General features: G+C 46.8%; 10 protein-coding genes across 10 annotated transcripts; 6 read left to right on the forward strand and 4 right to left on the reverse strand. All coding sequences in view use genetic code 12, as the record gives it.

The window, feature by feature from the left end:
* Positions 1-14: 14 nt before the first annotated feature.
* Positions 15-2528, reverse strand: CJI96_0003826 (uncharacterized protein; the record flags this gene model as incomplete). Its single annotated transcript, XM_029037063.2, has 1 exon — positions 15-2528. One exon carries the CDS (start codon positions 2526-2528, stop codon positions 15-17), a length of 2514 nt encoding a protein of 837 aa, XP_028888119.2.
* Positions 2529-3794: 1266 nt separating this feature from the next.
* Positions 3795-4184, reverse strand: CJI96_0003827 (uncharacterized protein; the record flags this gene model as incomplete). Its single annotated transcript, XM_029037064.1, has 1 exon — positions 3795-4184. One exon carries the CDS (start codon positions 4182-4184, stop codon positions 3795-3797), a length of 390 nt encoding a protein of 129 aa, XP_028888120.1.
* A 331-nt stretch (positions 4185-4515) lies between these two features.
* CJI96_0003828 (DNA-directed RNA polymerase II core subunit RPB3) lies at positions 4516-5442 on the forward strand (the record flags this gene model as incomplete). The annotated part of the gene is made up of 1 exon (XM_029037065.2): positions 4516-5442. One exon carries the CDS (start codon positions 4516-4518, stop codon positions 5440-5442), a length of 927 nt encoding a protein of 308 aa, XP_028888121.2.
* Positions 5443-5522: 80 nt separating this feature from the next.
* Positions 5523-6347, reverse strand: CJI96_0003829 (1-(5-phosphoribosyl)-5- ((5-phosphoribosylamino)methylideneamino)imidazole-4-carboxamide isomerase HIS6; the record flags this gene model as incomplete). The annotated part of the gene is made up of 1 exon (XM_029037066.2): positions 5523-6347. The coding sequence occupies one exon, from the start codon at positions 6345-6347 to the stop codon at positions 5523-5525; it is 825 nt and encodes a 274-aa protein (XP_028888122.2).
* Positions 6348-6437: 90 nt separating this feature from the next.
* CJI96_0003830 (uncharacterized protein) lies at positions 6438-7391 on the forward strand (the record flags this gene model as incomplete). The annotated part of the gene is made up of 1 exon (XM_029037067.2): positions 6438-7391. The coding sequence occupies one exon, from the start codon at positions 6438-6440 to the stop codon at positions 7389-7391; it is 954 nt and encodes a 317-aa protein (XP_028888123.2).
* Positions 7392-7842: 451 nt separating this feature from the next.
* CJI96_0003831 (uncharacterized protein) lies at positions 7843-8220 on the forward strand (the record flags this gene model as incomplete). Its single annotated transcript, XM_029037068.2, has 1 exon — positions 7843-8220. The coding sequence occupies one exon, from the start codon at positions 7843-7845 to the stop codon at positions 8218-8220; it is 378 nt and encodes a 125-aa protein (XP_028888124.2).
* A 376-nt stretch (positions 8221-8596) lies between these two features.
* On the forward strand, positions 8597-10828 carry BRN1 (condensin subunit BRN1; the record flags this gene model as incomplete). The annotated part of the gene is made up of 1 exon (XM_029037069.2): positions 8597-10828. One exon carries the CDS (start codon positions 8597-8599, stop codon positions 10826-10828), a length of 2232 nt encoding a protein of 743 aa, XP_028888125.2.
* A 148-nt stretch (positions 10829-10976) lies between these two features.
* Positions 10977-12083, forward strand: CJI96_0003833 (uncharacterized protein; the record flags this gene model as incomplete). Its single annotated transcript, XM_029037070.2, has 1 exon — positions 10977-12083. The coding sequence occupies one exon, from the start codon at positions 10977-10979 to the stop codon at positions 12081-12083; it is 1107 nt and encodes a 368-aa protein (XP_028888126.1).
* Positions 12084-12785: 702 nt separating this feature from the next.
* On the forward strand, positions 12786-14678 carry YME1 (i-AAA protease YME1; the record flags this gene model as incomplete). The annotated part of the gene is made up of 1 exon (XM_029037071.2): positions 12786-14678. The coding sequence occupies one exon, from the start codon at positions 12786-12788 to the stop codon at positions 14676-14678; it is 1893 nt and encodes a 630-aa protein (XP_028888127.2).
* Positions 14679-14856: 178 nt separating this feature from the next.
* Positions 14857-16878, reverse strand: CJI96_0003835 (Nrd1 complex RNA-binding subunit; the record flags this gene model as incomplete). The annotated part of the gene is made up of 1 exon (XM_029037072.2): positions 14857-16878. One exon carries the CDS (start codon positions 16876-16878, stop codon positions 14857-14859), a length of 2022 nt encoding a protein of 673 aa, XP_028888128.2.
* Between the last annotated feature and the right edge of the window lie 169 nt (positions 16879-17047).

Here is a 17047-nt window from a genome sequence, read left to right on the forward strand (position 1 = left end):
AACTGAAATGTTATCTAGTTTCTTCCGAACAACTTCTTGAGAAACTTCTTTTTAGGTTTCTTCTGCTTCTTTTCGGCAGCGGGGTCCACTTTAGGCTCCCTTAGGGTTGTAACAGGAGTCTCTTGGGCGGAAGCTTGCTGAGCACTGGCCGAATGATCTTCCAGGACACGGAACCTTGAGCGGAATCCACCACCCAGTCCAGAACGGGATGTATCTTCATCATCGGAGTCCGCGAACCGAGACCGAAATCCTTTGAAGCCACCGGCATGCTGTTGTGAATGATCTGATTGCAGTATACTACTACTAGGTGCATGCAGAGCCTTTTGATTCGCTTGCAGTTGAACGTTTGTATGGGCCGTGTTCGCCGCAGCAGCTCCAATATCTCCTTGCTGGATTGATTCCAGTCTTAGGGTGAAGCGATGATTTCCATTCTTCTGTGGAGGCTGGTGCGATGTGCCATTTTCAGGCTTCGTACCATCCGACCCTTTACTGAATGAAGACTCCCTCTTCAAAGGCTGGAGAACAGACGCAGGTCTATTGTTCGCCTTCGCAAACAATTCAGCAGCTTTTACCTTCGCCGGTGACTGGTAGTTTGGACCAGTGTATGGATGCGGAGGAAGTCCCTGAGGCTGATTGGTCTTGAATGTTCTATTGCTCATGCCACCACCCGTGGATTGACGATTGGAAGCATCAGAAAACGTCCTAGGTCTCAAAGAACGTTCCGATAACCCACCTTGATGCTGTTGAGGGGCCTGTGCCAGTTTTCTGAGCGTGGTAGCGGCAAATTTTTGAGCATTAACAGGCGATCTTGGTGGGCCAGGATGGTGATTCTGAGGACTAAGATTGTCATTTCCAGCAAGCTGCCCGGAGGATAATTTTGAGTTAAGCCTGGTGTTTTCTGCCGTAGTCAACGATATATAAGCCTGCTGAGCAGGACTCACGTTGGCATTGGAGTTGTTATTCATAGAGTAGCTCGACTTGGAGTTCTTCATTGCTGACTTGATAGGTCGAGAGTCACTACTAGAGCCACTCTTAATAGAAGCGGCAATACCACCTGGCGGATGTGCGAAAGTATCTGGTCTGAGCTCGTCATCAATGATCTCAGGTTTTGGATCGAATTTAGGAGTTGCTGACTCTGAAATTGAAGCAGAATCACCGTCAGTAGCTGGTAGGCGCAACGCGTCGTCTTTGCTTTCCTGAAGCTTGGACTTCATTTGCTGCGCGAGAGTGGGCGAATTACTCTCGTTTGGAACTTCCACAATACCAAACTCATCTTCTTGTGGTTTGATGGAAGGAGGTTCCATAGATGCGTAGCTTTGAATGACCTCGTCAGCATTTGCATCGTCGGCAGTAACAGCATGAGTCATGCTTTCTCCGTCAAGAGAGTAGGTGCTTGTGACGTCTTCGTCTTCGCGAGTAGGGATCTGCTCAGTTGCCTTACCGACCTTCTTCTGCTCGAACTCATCAACCGCAAAAGGCACAGGTTGAATAGGAACTTCTTCATCGTCAGTGGACTGTGCCTGAGGAGGCTCTTCGTCCAAAGGAGTTGATTCGGCTAGAGCTCCAATAGGCTTGACAGGGTGTGGAGCATTGATGTTTGCACCTATGGAGGGAGTTGCTGATTCTTCTGGAAGAGGAGACGCTTGGCGAGAAGGCAGACGAGAGTAGGTCTCCTCTTCTTCCTGAAGTCTCTGTAGCTCAGCCCTCTGTCTCTCGTTCTGTAATCTCAATTGTTTAAGCTGCTCATACTCCTCACGCTGTTTCTCCAATTTTATCGCCAATTGCTTTTCCTCTTCGATTTGACGGCGCAAATCAGCTGCTGAAACATCACCATTAGTGTCTGTTTGCTCCAACTCGGCACTCTCGTCGATTTTCGACACTGCCAAAGTCGATCTTTTGTTTGCTACTCTCCTCAGAGGTGCCCCGGTCAAGGATCCCGATCTAGATCCACCAGCTGCACGAGAAAGCAGGTTATTACGAGACCCCGTCATCAGTCCCGAACGACTGATAGAAAGACCTGTCCTCATGGAGTTGGAACGGGCAATGGCTTGTTTCATGGTCGTTTCCGGCACTTCCACCACTTTGATCCCGTTGGGCGTCGGAACATATTTCTTCACCATTTTCACCTCTGGTTGTGAAGGCAGGTGTGAGAGCTTCAAGTCTCGGAGCTGGGCCCGGTTACTATAGTGAGCATCGGCCTCGCGGCCCATTTCTTCCAATTGCGAGTCTGTAAAGCTATCGTCTATCGAATATTCCACTCTAGGAGTGAAGCTGTGTCTGTCGCTAGAAGAAGACCCTCTTCTCACGTGCTGGGACAGGTGAATCAGATTGCTTTGCAAAGAAGGCGATCTTTTCAAGAGACTGCCCAGGTGGGTTATTGGCGGGGGTTTTTGTGGGTGTTGATTTGGAGACTTCTTACCTATAGTGAGGGCAGCAGCCATGGCGCTATTATCTGGGTGATGGTTGGACGCCAGGTATCCAACACCCGTGTACGCCACGGAGTTCCTTGTTCTCCTCCTGCCAAACATTAGGTAGTTGTAGTGGTTGGTAGAACTGAGGCTGGAGAGTAGCAACAGTATGGATCGGGTGTGGTGGTAAGCGCACGACCTAAGGAAAGAGGCAGTTCTTTTTGTGATGAAGGGTTTATTTGAATGCTAATGAAGGCGGATCGCGGAGATCAACAGTTCTCGTTAAATGCAAAAGTCTAATCGGATGGCTGTTTAAGGTCTTTTGTGGAAGCAAGTGCGTGTCGCACTCTGACGTAGAGAACCCTTGCGGATGCAGAGAAGGCGCAGTAAGCAGAATAGTAGGAGGGAGCTTTACGGCTGCTGAAGCTAGCGGTGGTAAAATAGTTTTGTATAAAATAAAAGAGCCTGAGTTATTTCACTTGAAGTAGAAGAGTTAAAATTTGCTAGTAATTGTCTTTTATGTTCTTTGTTAACGTATGACTGACATGGCTCGGTCATCATTTGAATGGTCTCTATTTCGAGGATAGTGGCTGCGAAAACGTAAGCGAGTACTTTGTGTGAGGCATGAGTGGTCTGTGCTGAAGATCACAGGTAAATGTGTGGTAAAGGTTTTACCTTGAAGAGCAAGTCGTACTTGTTAGGGAGCCTTGAATTTGAAGACATGATAGAAAGCATCAGGTATCTTGATCCATCTTGGTGGGAGGGGACAACTATAAGACCCACAGCGTTATCAACGCATCAAAAATATTTCATGAAATGCAATAATCTGGTTCACAGTTAATCAACATGGACAAAAATCGATATACTCAAAATCTGCCAGCATTAAGGCATCCTTTCAGAGAATAAGCAAGTGTCATTAAAAGGACCTATCGCATTATGTTGGAGATGAATGGGAAAAGTGATGAACGTTCGCTTCGTTTGAAAGCAACGTCTTCCTTGTGTCTGTAGCGTAGCCATGTTCGCCAAATACTTTACACTTTAGCTCGAGCCACATTCACTTGCTGAAATCAACTGGCAAGAGAGTTTTCCAATCTTCGAAATGCAAGGGTAATATCATCAGAAGGCATGAAAACATGACAGGTTCAACTGCTGGATTGCTGGCGACCTCCGAATTTAAAAATAATAAAAAATGAAAAAAGAAATGAAGAAAGAAAAAAAAAAGAGTCGTATATAATGCCATTGAATGCAGCGACCTCGTGATTCTCGTATCTCTCACCAAAACTATCAACAGGATTTCATGATACCTGGAACGGTGGCTCAAGGGAAGGTACATTACATGGAAGGTAAAATGTCGATCCTCTCCTCGTGCAATACTAACATTCTTTATCAGAGTGGAGTCCCCAGAACTGGTCTCGACACATAGCGAGGTCTTTGATCTAGGCCCAAAATGTGAAACAACCAGCGACCAGTAGACTGTCCATTGGCAATCACCCATCGAAGCATCGGTCTGGCGATGATATAGAATCCACTCAAGAGAAAGCCTTGAATAAGCGGCATAAGAATCTGATCCTTCACAATGGCAAACACAACGATTCCAGGGGTTATAGGTGCTAGCGGCTGGAGCTCTGGGGTTGTCTCGTCAGTTTCCTCATCGACCACTTTCAACTCAGCATCAGACAAAGGCTCCACCTTCGCGCTAGCATAGCTGTTGAGAGAGCGCATGAATGACTGCTCAAAGCGCAAGTCGGGAATCGGGATTTTTGGAGGGCGTTGCATTGGTAAAGACATGAATTACGATCTGGGTAAGTTTGGTGATACTTAGTGCGCACATATGGTAACGGAGCACATACGATCATTGACATTCAAGGGAAGAATCAAAGAAATTAGAACATGATTAAAAAACAACAGAATAAAAATATGATGAAATGGACCAAATATGCTTATTCAGTTAAACCTCTCCCTTATGCTATCATATTTAATTCACCTTCAGTAAATTCCCTTGGCCCTTCTTCTGGTCCTGTCGTGCATATAAGTCACCGACTCACTAAACAAATCTTCACTCTGAACATTACAACGCTTTGCCCTTCTTCCTCACAGCAAACCCACCATGGAAGTCGACACTGATCAAGAGCCAAGGGTCACCATCAGACAGACAGAGAGGGATCACGTGGACTTCATCTTGAAAGGGGTGGATCTCTCGGTGGCCAACTCGTTGAGAAGAACCATGTTAGCTGAAGTTCCCACGCTAGCTATCGACATCGTCGAAATCGATGTCAACACATCGGTTCTAGCAGATGAGTTCTTGACACATAGATTGGGGTTGATTCCGCTTGTTTCTGAAGGGATCGAAAATTTGTCATACTCCAGAGACTGTACGTGTAATCAGTACTGTCCCAACTGCTCAGTCAAGCTCGAGCTCACAGCAAAATGTGACAGTGACTCCACAATGAATGTCTACGCATCAGACTTGGCAAAATTCCACAACGGCTCAAAACTAGGCGATCCGGTCATCAGGGATGCCGCGGGAAGAGGTCCTCTTCTCTGTAAATTAAGAAAGCATCAAGAACTTCGTCTTACATGTATTGCAAAAAAAGGGATTGCTAAGGAACACGCCAAATGGTCTCCCTGTGCTGCTATAGGCTTTGAATACGATCCTTGGAATAAGTTGAAGCACACAGACTACTGGTACGAGGAAGATGCTGATGCTGAGTGGCCACGACTGGCCAACTGCGAATGGGAAGAAGCCCCTGACCCTGATGCTCCCTTCGACTACAAAGCTAAGCCTTCTAACTTTTATGTTGACGTTGAAACGGTCGGAAACTTGCCTCCTAATGAAGTGGTGGTGAGAAGCATAGAGGTGTTGCAGTTGAAGCTAGCTGGCATTGCAGTAGAGCTTAATAAGGATACTGTCGAGGCAAACAGTGCTTCTGCGGGGGGATTTACTACATATGGCCGTTCTCCTGGTGGTGGTGCTGGCAACTCTCCTGCAAATGGGTATGCTTACGGCGAAGGCTTCGGCAGTCTGGGTTGGTAAAATTTGTACAAGTTGTAATATATATAAAAAAGAAAGGCGTCCATAGTTTGAATGATCGCATGTATACATTCGCCCTGATGCTACTTTCGTTCATTCCACTCGAGAACCTCGGAAAGTTTGACAAGGTCTCCTCCAAAAACGTCCAACGACGAACCGTATGTCAAGTCCACTTTGCCCCGGCTCAATTGCTCTACAAGTGCCAAGTCCAGAGCCAGCTTGGCTCCGCCGGCATAAGTGATTTTTCCCTCGTAACCTCTAGGACACCACTCACCCAAATTCTCCACCAACTCGGCGTCTATGCCTTTGCAAAGCCCTTCTACATCGGCAGCATGGATTAAAAACTCATCGCAAAACTCGCTTAGCATATCAAGAAGCTCACTGCTAAGCTTGCACTTGGTGATCGTCTGCCATTTATTTGTAGCCACGAACCACGAGATCTCGTCGTCGTCTCCAATCACCCTACGGCAACTGAGGTCCACCACAAGATTTTCTTTGCCAATCTTATTTGAGATCTTTATGAGCCTCTCCATATCTAGATTCCACTCATCGTGGGTGTTTTTCGTAAAGAGCCAGCTCGTCACTATCACATGGCTAGCGCCCATGTTGAGCCAAGCGTCAGCGTTGTCGATGGTAATACCGCCGCCCACTTGAAGATGATTAGGCCACGTTTCGAGAGCCAATTGAGCGGCCTCGTTGTTTGCAGGATTTGTCCCAAGTTTTATTACATGGCACCCTTCAACGTTATGCTCTCTATACAACTGAGCATAGTACGAAGATGGTTTGGTGGACACAAAGTTTTCCTGTGCCTTATCCGTGGGTGAAACATCGTCTTTAGTCAAAGTTCCTCCCACGATCTGCTTAACCTGCCCTGCATGAATGTCAATGCACCCTCTGAATTTGGTCATTGGGTGAGTAGGTGATTGATGATAGTTTGTATAGTAGTGGGAAGAGCATCGCGAAAGTAACTTCTGGCGATAGAATAGTCAACTTTTACCATGGGTGACGACGACGACTATTTGAAGGCGTTGGAGATCCAGCGAAAGAATTTCGAAAAGCAGTTTGGCAACCTCGAAGATATGGGTTTTGTCGACAAGTCCAAAGTTCAAGAGTCGGAGCTGTCTGAGGAGAGTGACAGTGCAAGCGAAAGTGATAGTGACAGCGATGTTGAGGATCAGAGGAGTGGAGATGAAAGTTCTAACGAAGATGAGTCAGAATCTGAAATCGAGTCACTTTCTGAAGAAGAAGTCAAGCCAAAAGTGGTGCGTCTTGAAGGAGATTCACCAGCTCCGGCGATAGCTTCCAAAGAAGAGAGGAAGCTCTTACGAAAAGGCAGAGCCCCCACCATTGCTGAGCTCGAAAGATTAAGGCTAGAGAAGGAGAAGATCACAAAGAAACAGCAGGCACAGGCTGCCAAGGAAGACTCCGAGAATTTGGAGAATGATCTTAAGCTACAGAGACTTCTCAGTGAATCCCACATTCTCGCGCATAATATGGAGCATCTGGGTGCTGAGCTCACTTTGCAGACGATAGATTATGAGGATCCCGTGGGCAATGCAAGGAGACGTATTCTTGACCAGCGTATTCGAGCAGCAGCAGCGACAAACTCTCGTACGGGTGGTCTTCCCGCTAAACTTGAAAAAATGCCCATGAAGCTTCGAAAAGGTATAATTAGTGCCAGAGAGAGACGAGTATTAGAACACGAAAGAGAGGCACGTGAAGCAGGTATTGTGCTTTCCAAGGTGAAGAAGGGCCAGCTAAGAGACTTGGAGCTGGGAAAGGGCGCCACTGCATCGAGCGACCGTTTGGGTGTGGGCAAAAAGCAGAAGAACAGGGTCAGAGATCGTGGGTTGAAGATCCATCTGGTTGGAAAATCAACGAGAAACGGGTTGCGTCTTTCTGCTGATGAGATTAACAGGATCAACAACGGCAGGCGTAGAGGCAGAAGGTGAGCCGAGCAACCAGTTTGCTTGTATCGACCCCGGAAGCTTCACTAATCACGAGGACCATGTGCTTGAGTATAACCCGTGAATGCAACAGCATCTTGGTACAATAGCATCCATATATGGGTTATCCATCTTTCATGAGTTGGTATCTGAATTTTATTGCATTCAATGTCGTCCATGAATATAATGGCCCCCTGCTTATAGACTCCTCACAGAGGGCCCCTACCATGTGGACTCTTCGGGAATCATTTGTACATTAGAAGTTATACATAGAACTATTGACTTTTCAAACTACTTTCCATGCGTATCTGCCGATCACAAAGAATTTGGTTCGTTTATCGGCGGCTCCCAATCCATGCTATAGTGCGCCCGCATGCGATCCTCTCGCAGGACACACTTTTTGCAACCATTTTGTGCTCATACCTACTCCCCGTCCAAATCAAACACACCCATCAAGATGTCTCAAAACTCTTCTTTTCCCCAAAGAAGTCACTCAACCAAGTCAGTCTTGCATGGGAAAACCAATGGGCGTCCTTATGTTCGCCGTGATCTTCTCTTGTCCCACTACGTTAAGGCTAGCATTCCTCCTGGAGGCCTTCTTGCCCGAGTCAGAGACGTTGGGTATGTAGTGCCAGCCAATGAGGTTGCAGAATTTTGGGAAAAAAGCTACTACTACGACGAGATTATGTACTCTGCCAGCTACATTGACGGTGACGATAAAGATGAAAGTGGCAGAGGTATTCACCTCAGAGAGGATATTGTTCACAACCACATCGTTGACGAGGTTTCCGAAGAGGATGAAGTCGTGAGAAAGCTTGAGGAAATTGCTGAATGAGTAACAAATCGAGTAGGCTGCTGAACTTTTGATGTATGTTGGGCCATGTACTGTTTTGTCATCTTCATTGTATAGTGTATCTGTGTGCGTACATATGTCTCTCATACCTACTTACGATGTATGGCAAGTTGCAACAAGGTCGATTCCTTATAATACAGTGGAGGTGTCTATCTCTCATGACATCCGCTTGTCTCCCAAATATTTTTGTTCTTCGACTCCGCGTTTAGTTCCCTCCCTCATTTTGCAACCCCATCGAATATCTTATCTGCGCGAAACCCAAACAAGTAAACATCAACACTTTCTAACCTCACGATAATACACTGATCCCTGTCCTTGATCTAATCCCACCCTTCCAATTATCTTATAAGAAAGTGACATGGCCTCTGTGCTCCCGAAAAAGAGGGCCATGCAAGGCTCATCGAACAGAGGCAGCGCTGTTTACGACCTCAACCGCAGAGTCGTCTCTGGTAGATCAGCCTCTGGCGCCCGCTCAGTTTCTGGCAGCCGCCATGTTAGCCGAGGCGACATGTTTGTGGCTGCCGAGGATGACTCTTTCGCCGAGGATGCTATCGACTTCCATGAAAACAAAAACACCATCATGTCTAATTTCGAAGAGTGGATCAAGCTCTCCACAGATAATAAGATCACCCTGAAAAACTCGTGGCAGTTTGCGCTTATAGACTATTTCTACGACTTGAACGTGATAAAAGATGGTGACAACATCAATTTCCAGCGTGCATCGGCCACGTTGGATGGGTGCGTGAAGATCTATTCTAGTCGAGTGGAGTCCGTGGCCTCAGAGACAGGTAAGTTGCTTTCAGGACTAGCAAAGAAAAAAGGCGACGAGAATGCTGAAGACAAAGACGAGGACGATGATCAAAATAATGGCGAACACGTTGACCCTGCTTCCCTTCGAAGAGAAAGAAGAGTCAACCGAGTGGTGGAGTCAACATTGCTACTGGAAGAAGCACTACGAATTAAAAAGCTCGACCAGGAGTTGGCCATTGATCCGCTTTTCAAAAAGGCCCTTTCGGACTTTGACGAAGGTGGTATAAAGTCGCTATTGCTCAATACTCTAAGGATAGACTCCTCCATGAGAGTGGTTTTTGACGCCACAACCAATGCACCCAAACAAACCACGGAAGAGGAGACTGAAGAAACAGACGACCAAGACCGACTAGATTTGTACCTGGATGAAGTCGATGTGGGCAAACTCAAGGGCCTTGTCTTTCAAGACGAGTCTGAACTCGAGACAACTACAATTGCACCAACAATGCCAGAGCTTGAAGCGGTTTTCAACGATATTGGAAATGCCAAGAGCGTTCTTGGTGATGTCAACGCAAGATTGGGTGCCGCTCAAGAAGAAAGCGCTGAACCCGATCTAAATAACAATGACAACCATGACTTCTTACTGCCAGCGAACGATGGTTTTGATGATTATGAACTCGGTAACGATGAAAATTCCCCCGGTATGCCAGAAAACGGTCAATTCATGAATTTTGCTAATATAGATGCTGAGCTTGCGCAAGGGCCCGTCCCTGATGATGATGATGATGATGATTTGGCCGGGAACAGTGAAGTTGTGACAGGGCATGTGCTTGATCAAGATTTAATGACGTACTTCGATAAGACCATGAAAGATACCTGGAGAGGGCCTGAGCATTGGCGAATTGCTGCACTCAAAAAGCACAAAAATTTCGACACGCCAATCTCCAATAAGTCTCGTGCAACCACTCCTCAAGTTGAAGGGGCGCCTGCTCAGCCGAAAAGAAAGCGGAAGGAGAACATCACAATTGATTTCTTCAAAGACGAGGACGAGGACTACATTGAAGATATTTTTCAGCATGCTAAAAAGTCGGCGCCGATTCTCCGACCAGCTGACTCAATCGACACAAACGAATACCACCTTTTACCGGACGACATTCAGTTCAACTCAAAGAAATTGGTGACCCTCTTCATAAAGCCCAATAGATCAATTGTTACGTTTTCCAGAAGAGCCAAGTCCTTACGAAATGATAACGACGTGTTGGAGAAGGCTGCGTACACCGATCAAGCCTACTTTGCAGAGGAGTACCAGAAACAAGAGAGAGAACGCGAGGAGGAAGAACGACAAGAAAAGCTCGCAGCATCCTTCCACCAGGCAGAATTGGACGATTACGATAACTACGGTGATATTGATTTCAATGATGTTCTAGGTGGTGCCGACCTGGCGAACGACGACATCAAGCCCGAAAATCAGTTTGTTACCGAAGGACGAAAAGCACGTCCAGAATACGTAAACTTCTCCAGGGTCGCTAAACGAGTTGATATCAAGCTTCTCAAAGATAATTTGTGGAAAGCAATTAAGCCAGAGACGAAAGAAACATCGCCAGAACTCCCCAATGCCGAGAATGGTGAAGTTGTTCCTGCTAAGCAACCAGTGAAAATCGAAACCCACTTTACCGACATTGCACAAAAAATTGGAACAATGTATAAACCCGAGGAGAAAAAAGACCTATCTACTAGTTTTTGTTTCATCTGCATTCTACATTTGGCAAATGAGCATAAGCTTGATTTGCTGGTTAACGATGCCCACGATGACTTGCGCATTTCGGGGTATAGCGTTTAAGATGGTGTCAGATGAAACAAAAGAACCCAACGCGCGTTGATGTCCCCCGCATTGTACAGTGCATACGGTATGGTATACTGAAGAGAGTTAAAAGGGACGAGACCTCCGAGCAAGATTCGAGGAAGACGAACATTCGACTTTGGTGAAGATGACATTGAGATTCAGGGCAGTCCAATATACCAGCAGTTCTAGTGCTTTGCAAATTAAGGAAGATCAGCTCGATGTTTCGCAGGATACAGACGGAACGTTTAGAGTGGGCCCAACAAATGTCCTAGTCAAGATTAAATGTGCTGCTTTGAACCCAGTTGACCTTGTTCTCAAAAGTATCACACCATTGCCCTTGGCGTATAGGAGAAAAGGTATAGGATTCGATTATTCCGGTATAGTTGTTGGAGTTGGCGAAGAGGCAGCCAAAAAGACGGGTGTAAAGGTTGGCAGCAAAGTGTGTGGAATGTTTCAAGAGGTTTTAGGCCGTGGGACTCTTGCAGAGTACGCATTGATGGACACTGCAACGTCCTCAGGGTCAACTATACACGAGTTTGCCGAGAATCTCTCATTTCAAGAGGCCGCCTCATACCCATTGGTATTGGGCACTGCCATTCTTATGTTCTCCAAGATAATGAAAGAAAACAAGAAACAGAGAATTCTAATTTTGGGCTCAGGCACCACGGTTGGGAAGTTCTGTGTTCAACTTGCAAAGAACGTGCACAACTTCGAGGAAGTGGTGGTCACCTGCTCGCCAAAGTCTGTTGACTTGGTAAAACTGCTTGGAGGCGATACATGGGTTGACTACACTGCGTGGGACCTGATACTAGACCCTGTGCTTGAGCTTGTAGGAATGAAGGGCAAGTTTGATGTGATCTTTGATTGTGCTGGAAATTGTGACCTCTTCCCACAAATTCACAATATATTAAAGGGAAGAAAGGAAGGTGGAACGTATGTGACGATCTCAGGTGACTTCAAGTATTCATTTTCGAAACCCACGGCTCTTCAGCTTGCCTGGAACAACCTTGGTCTTCCAAAAAGATACTTGGAGAGCAAGGTTGGTTACCTAGACTACAACTACGACTTCGTGAGTGTCATCAAGTCGATGTACCCCTGGCACAAGGATTGTAAGAAGCTCATTGAAGAAGAAAAGATCAAGCTTCAGGTAGACAGCGTGTACCCCTTCGAAGAGTTTGACAAGGCGTACGAAAGACTCGGGTCTAACCAAGCCAACGGCAAGGTTGTCGTTACTGTTGACTCTGACGACTGACGTTGTTATGTCATGTGGATCACATGAGATGTAGATGGCTTTATGTAAATTGATATACATGATTAAGGGAGAGGACAGTGGGGCTAGAAGCTCAGTAGGAGTACTCAACTAAGAGCACGACAAGAGCATTATTGAGGTTAACTAAATTACGTTGAGTATCGCACATAAATTAATACCGCAGCAGAAGTCAGTTTGAGCTATCATTTAAAAACTAGTGTTGCTGTAAGTTTACTATCTTTCATTTCAAGCGATTCTGCAATCTATGCTCAAGGTGAGTATTTCGCAACCACTGAGTCCATACTCACATCAAATACGAACAAACACATATCAAACAACAAAAAGAAGCCCGACACCCCAAAATCAAGCCCACCATCAAATGCTCAACTTTCTGTTCCAGTCCCATTAATTCTCTCGTCAGAACATCCTCCCTTCTATAAGGTTCCATCACTTGGTAGACGACCGCTCTTTTGAGCCTCGCACGTCACAATCACTCACCTTACAAAGTTTCACGCCTCCATCATTGAACTCACCAATACCCTGCAAATGCTAACTTCGCTTCCTAGGTACCTTCCTAGGACTACTTTGCTACGTCCGCTAGCTACTAGGGTGCCCCACCTCGCCAGAGTACGGGCTCTTCGCATACCACCTACAACACTTGGGGTGAGGCATGCTCTGAGCTGGACAGTGAGACTCCTTTCAGCCATGGAAAATAAGGCCAACACTGATATCGGCAACGCCGAATTACAACGTGAATTCTATCGTCACTTGTTGGATAACAACTACCCTCAAGTAGTTGTCCAGCGGTACGAGAGCCCGGGGATCGGCTCTAACCCTGAGTGCACGCAACTATACATCCAGGCGCTTCAGCAGTTGGGAGAAACGGCCAAAGCAGAACTGGTGGCTGCATCGTTGGCTTCTGGGTCACTGGCGGGAGCCTCAGGAGCAGGAATGGGCGCCGGTGCAGCTGGTAACATGGGTTTTGCTTCTGGTTTTGGCTCGCGCAATGAACCAGTGCATGTGGTTGTATCCGAGTCCAACTTCACTATCTTGTCCAAATGGCTCAAGTGGCTTATTCCTATTGCATTGCTTACGTACGGAGCGCTGAATGCTTTCAACTTCTTGGTGGAAAACGGCACATTGTTCCGTTCGCTGGAGGTGACGGATAAGTCGGTGGACGTTTCAAGATCCAACGTCAGGTTCAAAGACGTGTGCGGCTGTGACGAAGCCCGTGCTGAGCTTGAAGAAATCGTTGAGTTCTTGAGAGATCCTTCCAAGTTCACTGCTTTGGGTGGTAAGTTGCCGAAGGGTGTGCTCTTGACCGGTCCTCCTGGTACGGGTAAGACGCTTCTTGCGCGTGCTACCGCTGGCGAGGCCGAGGTGCCATTTTTCTTCATGTCCGGCTCCGAATTCGACGAGTTATACGTTGGTGTTGGCGCAAAGAGAATTAGAGAGTTGTTCAATCAAGCCAGGGAAAAAGCCCCAGCCATTGTCTTCATCGATGAATTGGACGCAATCGGAGGTAAACGTAACCCTAAAGACCAGGCATATGCTAAGCAGACATTAAACCAGCTTCTTGTGGAGTTGGACGGCTTCTCACAGAGCGAAGGTATCATCATCATTGGCGCAACTAACTTCCCACAATCTTTGGACAAGGCGTTGACGAGACCTGGCCGTTTTGATAAAGAGGTTGTTGTCGAACTTCCTGATGTGCGTGGGCGTGTCGATATCTTGAAGCACCACATGGAGAATGTGGAGACCGCTGATGATGTTGATCCCTCTATCATCGCCAGAGGTACTCCGGGCTTTTCAGGAGCTGAGTTGATGAATTTGGTCAATCAAGCCGCTGTTCATGCTTCTCAGTTGTCTGCTCTCGCGGTAGACATGAGTCACTTTGAGTGGGCCAAGGACAAGATTCTAATGGGTGCTGCAAAGAAAAAGATGGTAATTACAGAAGAATCTAGAAGAAACACCGCATACCACGAGGCGGGACATGCCATCATGGCGATGTTCTCTCCTGCTGCTACACCATTATACAAAGCTACCATTTTGCCCAGAGGAAGAGCCCTCGGTGTGACTTTCCAACTCCCAGAAATGGACAAGACTGACATGACCAAGAAAGAGTGTTTTTCAAGGCTTGACGTTTGCATGGGTGGAAAGATCGCCGAGGAGATGATTCATGGACCTGACAATGTCACCAGTGGGTGTTCTTCTGACTTGGCTAACGCCACGAGCATGGCCAGAGCCATGGTTACTTCGTATGGTATGAGTGACAAGATCGGACCAGTAAGGTTAAGTGATGACTGGGAATCGTGGTCGCCAAAACTCAGAGACATGGCCGATAATGAAGTAAGAAGTTTCCTTATTGAATCAGAGGAAAGAACACGCAAATTATTGAAGGAAAAGAGTGTCGAACTCAGAAGACTCGCCGAGGGCTTATTGGAGTATGAGACGCTAACTAGAGAAGAGATGGAGAAGGTTGTCAAAGGAGAGCCCATAAACAAGCCTAAGACGATGACGAATACAGTGATAAAGACCCCTGATGGCGGAAGGAAGGAGGTGATCAACGAGCCGGTTCCAATTCCAGTTGAAGCATAAAGGAGAGAAGAAAGAACGAGATGTCGAAATAAGAGGAGAAGAAAAGAATTAACATTACTTGCATCAAGTGTTTTTCTTATGTAGTAATCTTTAACGAAATTGTAAATACATTTAGAGCTAATAACGATCGAGTGAGTGTGTAATTTAACTAGTTACTATACAATTTATTTGATTGAGGTTACTGTTGACCCCCATTCTGGAAGAAGTTGGCCAACTGGGCACCCAAGTTGGGGTTTTGTGGATTGCCGAAGTTGGGTGGATATCCTTGTGGTGGTTGCTGCTGTGGTGGCATCTGTTGCATAGGCATCTGACCAGGGTATCCTGGTGGCGGCAGATTAGCAAACAAACCAGACAATGGGTTTGCTTGTTGATTGTTGTAGCCATTGAAGTCTGGACGACTGCCCATGCTAGTTTTAACATACTGATCTTCAGATTCCCCAGGCCTGTTAGACTTGGGACCGTTTCTTGTAGAGTTCGTAGGCATCTTCTTAGACATTGCTTTGGAAGATATACCAGTACCGATCTCGATGTCTGGCTCATCAATTACAATACCACTTACAAGGGGCTGACCACCAGTTCCACCCCATTCGGCCTCAACAACCCACTGCCTGTCAGCATCAGTCAAACGCACAATGGGAATAATCGAGACACCATGCTGGTAGTTGCAACAATCTCTGGGACCAAAACCAACACCCCAACGCGTTCTCAAAGGCAAAGCACCGTCCTTGTTGAATGATTGGATGACAGCCTCAGCTTCTCTCCTGGAATAGACCTTGACGAAAGCATGCTTTCTCTCGCTGTTGAGAATGACCGATTGAACTTCAGCGTAAGGTCTCAAGTGAGAAGCGAGAGATCTCTCATCCATACCACGAGGAACACCTCCAATGAACAATGTTCTTGACATCACCTTGAAAGAGCCCTGAGGAATAGTGTTGTCGAACCCTACGTTACGAGGACGATAATGAGGGGCACCAGGAATGTTACGCTCACCTTCATGAGGAGCGAAGCCATGCGAGAGAGACTTGTCTTGAGTGCCTGGAGAACCATGAGTTCTTGGAGGCGATCGGGAACGATTTCTTCTCAGGTACCCTGAACCGTCGTCACGACCTCTTCTTTCATACTGCTGGTGCTGACCATAGACACCATTACGATCGAAGCCATTGTGGCCTTGTGGAGGCATTGGAGGCATGCCAGGATGTGGAGGCAAACCCTGACCGTTAGGAACAGGAGGCATACCGGGCATTTGGGCACCTGGTGGTGGCGATTGAGCAGAGCCTGCACCGCCTTGCATCTGCTGTAACATGTTAAAGAGCTGACCTTGCTGAACCTGAGGGATAGGAGGAAGCTGAGACTGCGACGCCTGTTGTATTGGCTGAGCATTCTGAAAGCCGGGGCTACGGATACTCTGGTTCTGTGGCGCTGGAGAGCCACTCTTGTTTTGGCTCCCGCCAGCAAGCGCCGACAATTGAGATAAGATATTGGCAGCATTATTGTTGTTGTTGTTGTTTGAAGGCGCTGCTTGCAGTGTTCCTGGAGAAGCGACAGCAGGAGGAGTAGGAGTCTCGGTCTTCTTTGCCAAGGAGGCCAAAGTCAGCAAGATATTTCCTGAATCGCTTGCGTGGTTGGATTGACTAGAATTAGCTGGAGCACCAGAGGCAGCAGAGGCACTAGAGGAAGCAGCAGCAGGAGGTGGTGGGGGAAGCGATGACTTCTTATTTGGAGGACTACCAGGAGGCGTGGCAGAGCGGAAGTGCTTGTCTCTCATGGCTGCCAAAGTGGCAGGAGAGAAAGTAGCAGCACGCTCCCAAATGTCCACGAGCTTGGAGATCTTAGTGTTGGTAGAAGGCACAACCAGCAACAGCATGGCGTCGTCCATGATGGACTCGATTAATTCACTAATCTTGTAAACACCACTGGCAAAGGAACCTTCAGGAGCAGATGCATCTATAGCTTCACCTCTCTTCTTTGCCTCTTCTTTGTAGACCCTCACGATGGAGTCCACAACATACAAGGCACCCAACTTATGTGAAGAGGGAGTAGCTTTGCAACTGTTGTACAAGGCAGAAACAATTTGGGATCCGTCCTTAACATTAGCCACAGCAATGTCGGTGAGTTTCTTGATACGAGACCCAGAGACACCTGGGGCCTTTAAAGTGGGTAACTCCTTTAGTATGGACTCAAACTCCGAAACAGCAGACATGATTACAACTAAATAGATCGCAACGAGACTATGTCTTCTACTAAGAAGTACTTTTGTGTTTTATCTTTGGTCAAAGTCTGACGTCGATGTTTTGAGTTCTGCGTCCTAGTCTTTCTCTTCTGTTCCTCAGGTCCTCAGGAGAATCCTTCGTTTACGTTATTACTAAACA

This window comes from Candidozyma auris, chromosome 4 (assembly GCF_003013715.1).
Source record: "Candidozyma auris chromosome 4, complete sequence".
NCBI lineage: Eukaryota > Fungi > Ascomycota > Pichiomycetes > Serinales > Metschnikowiaceae > Candidozyma > Candidozyma auris.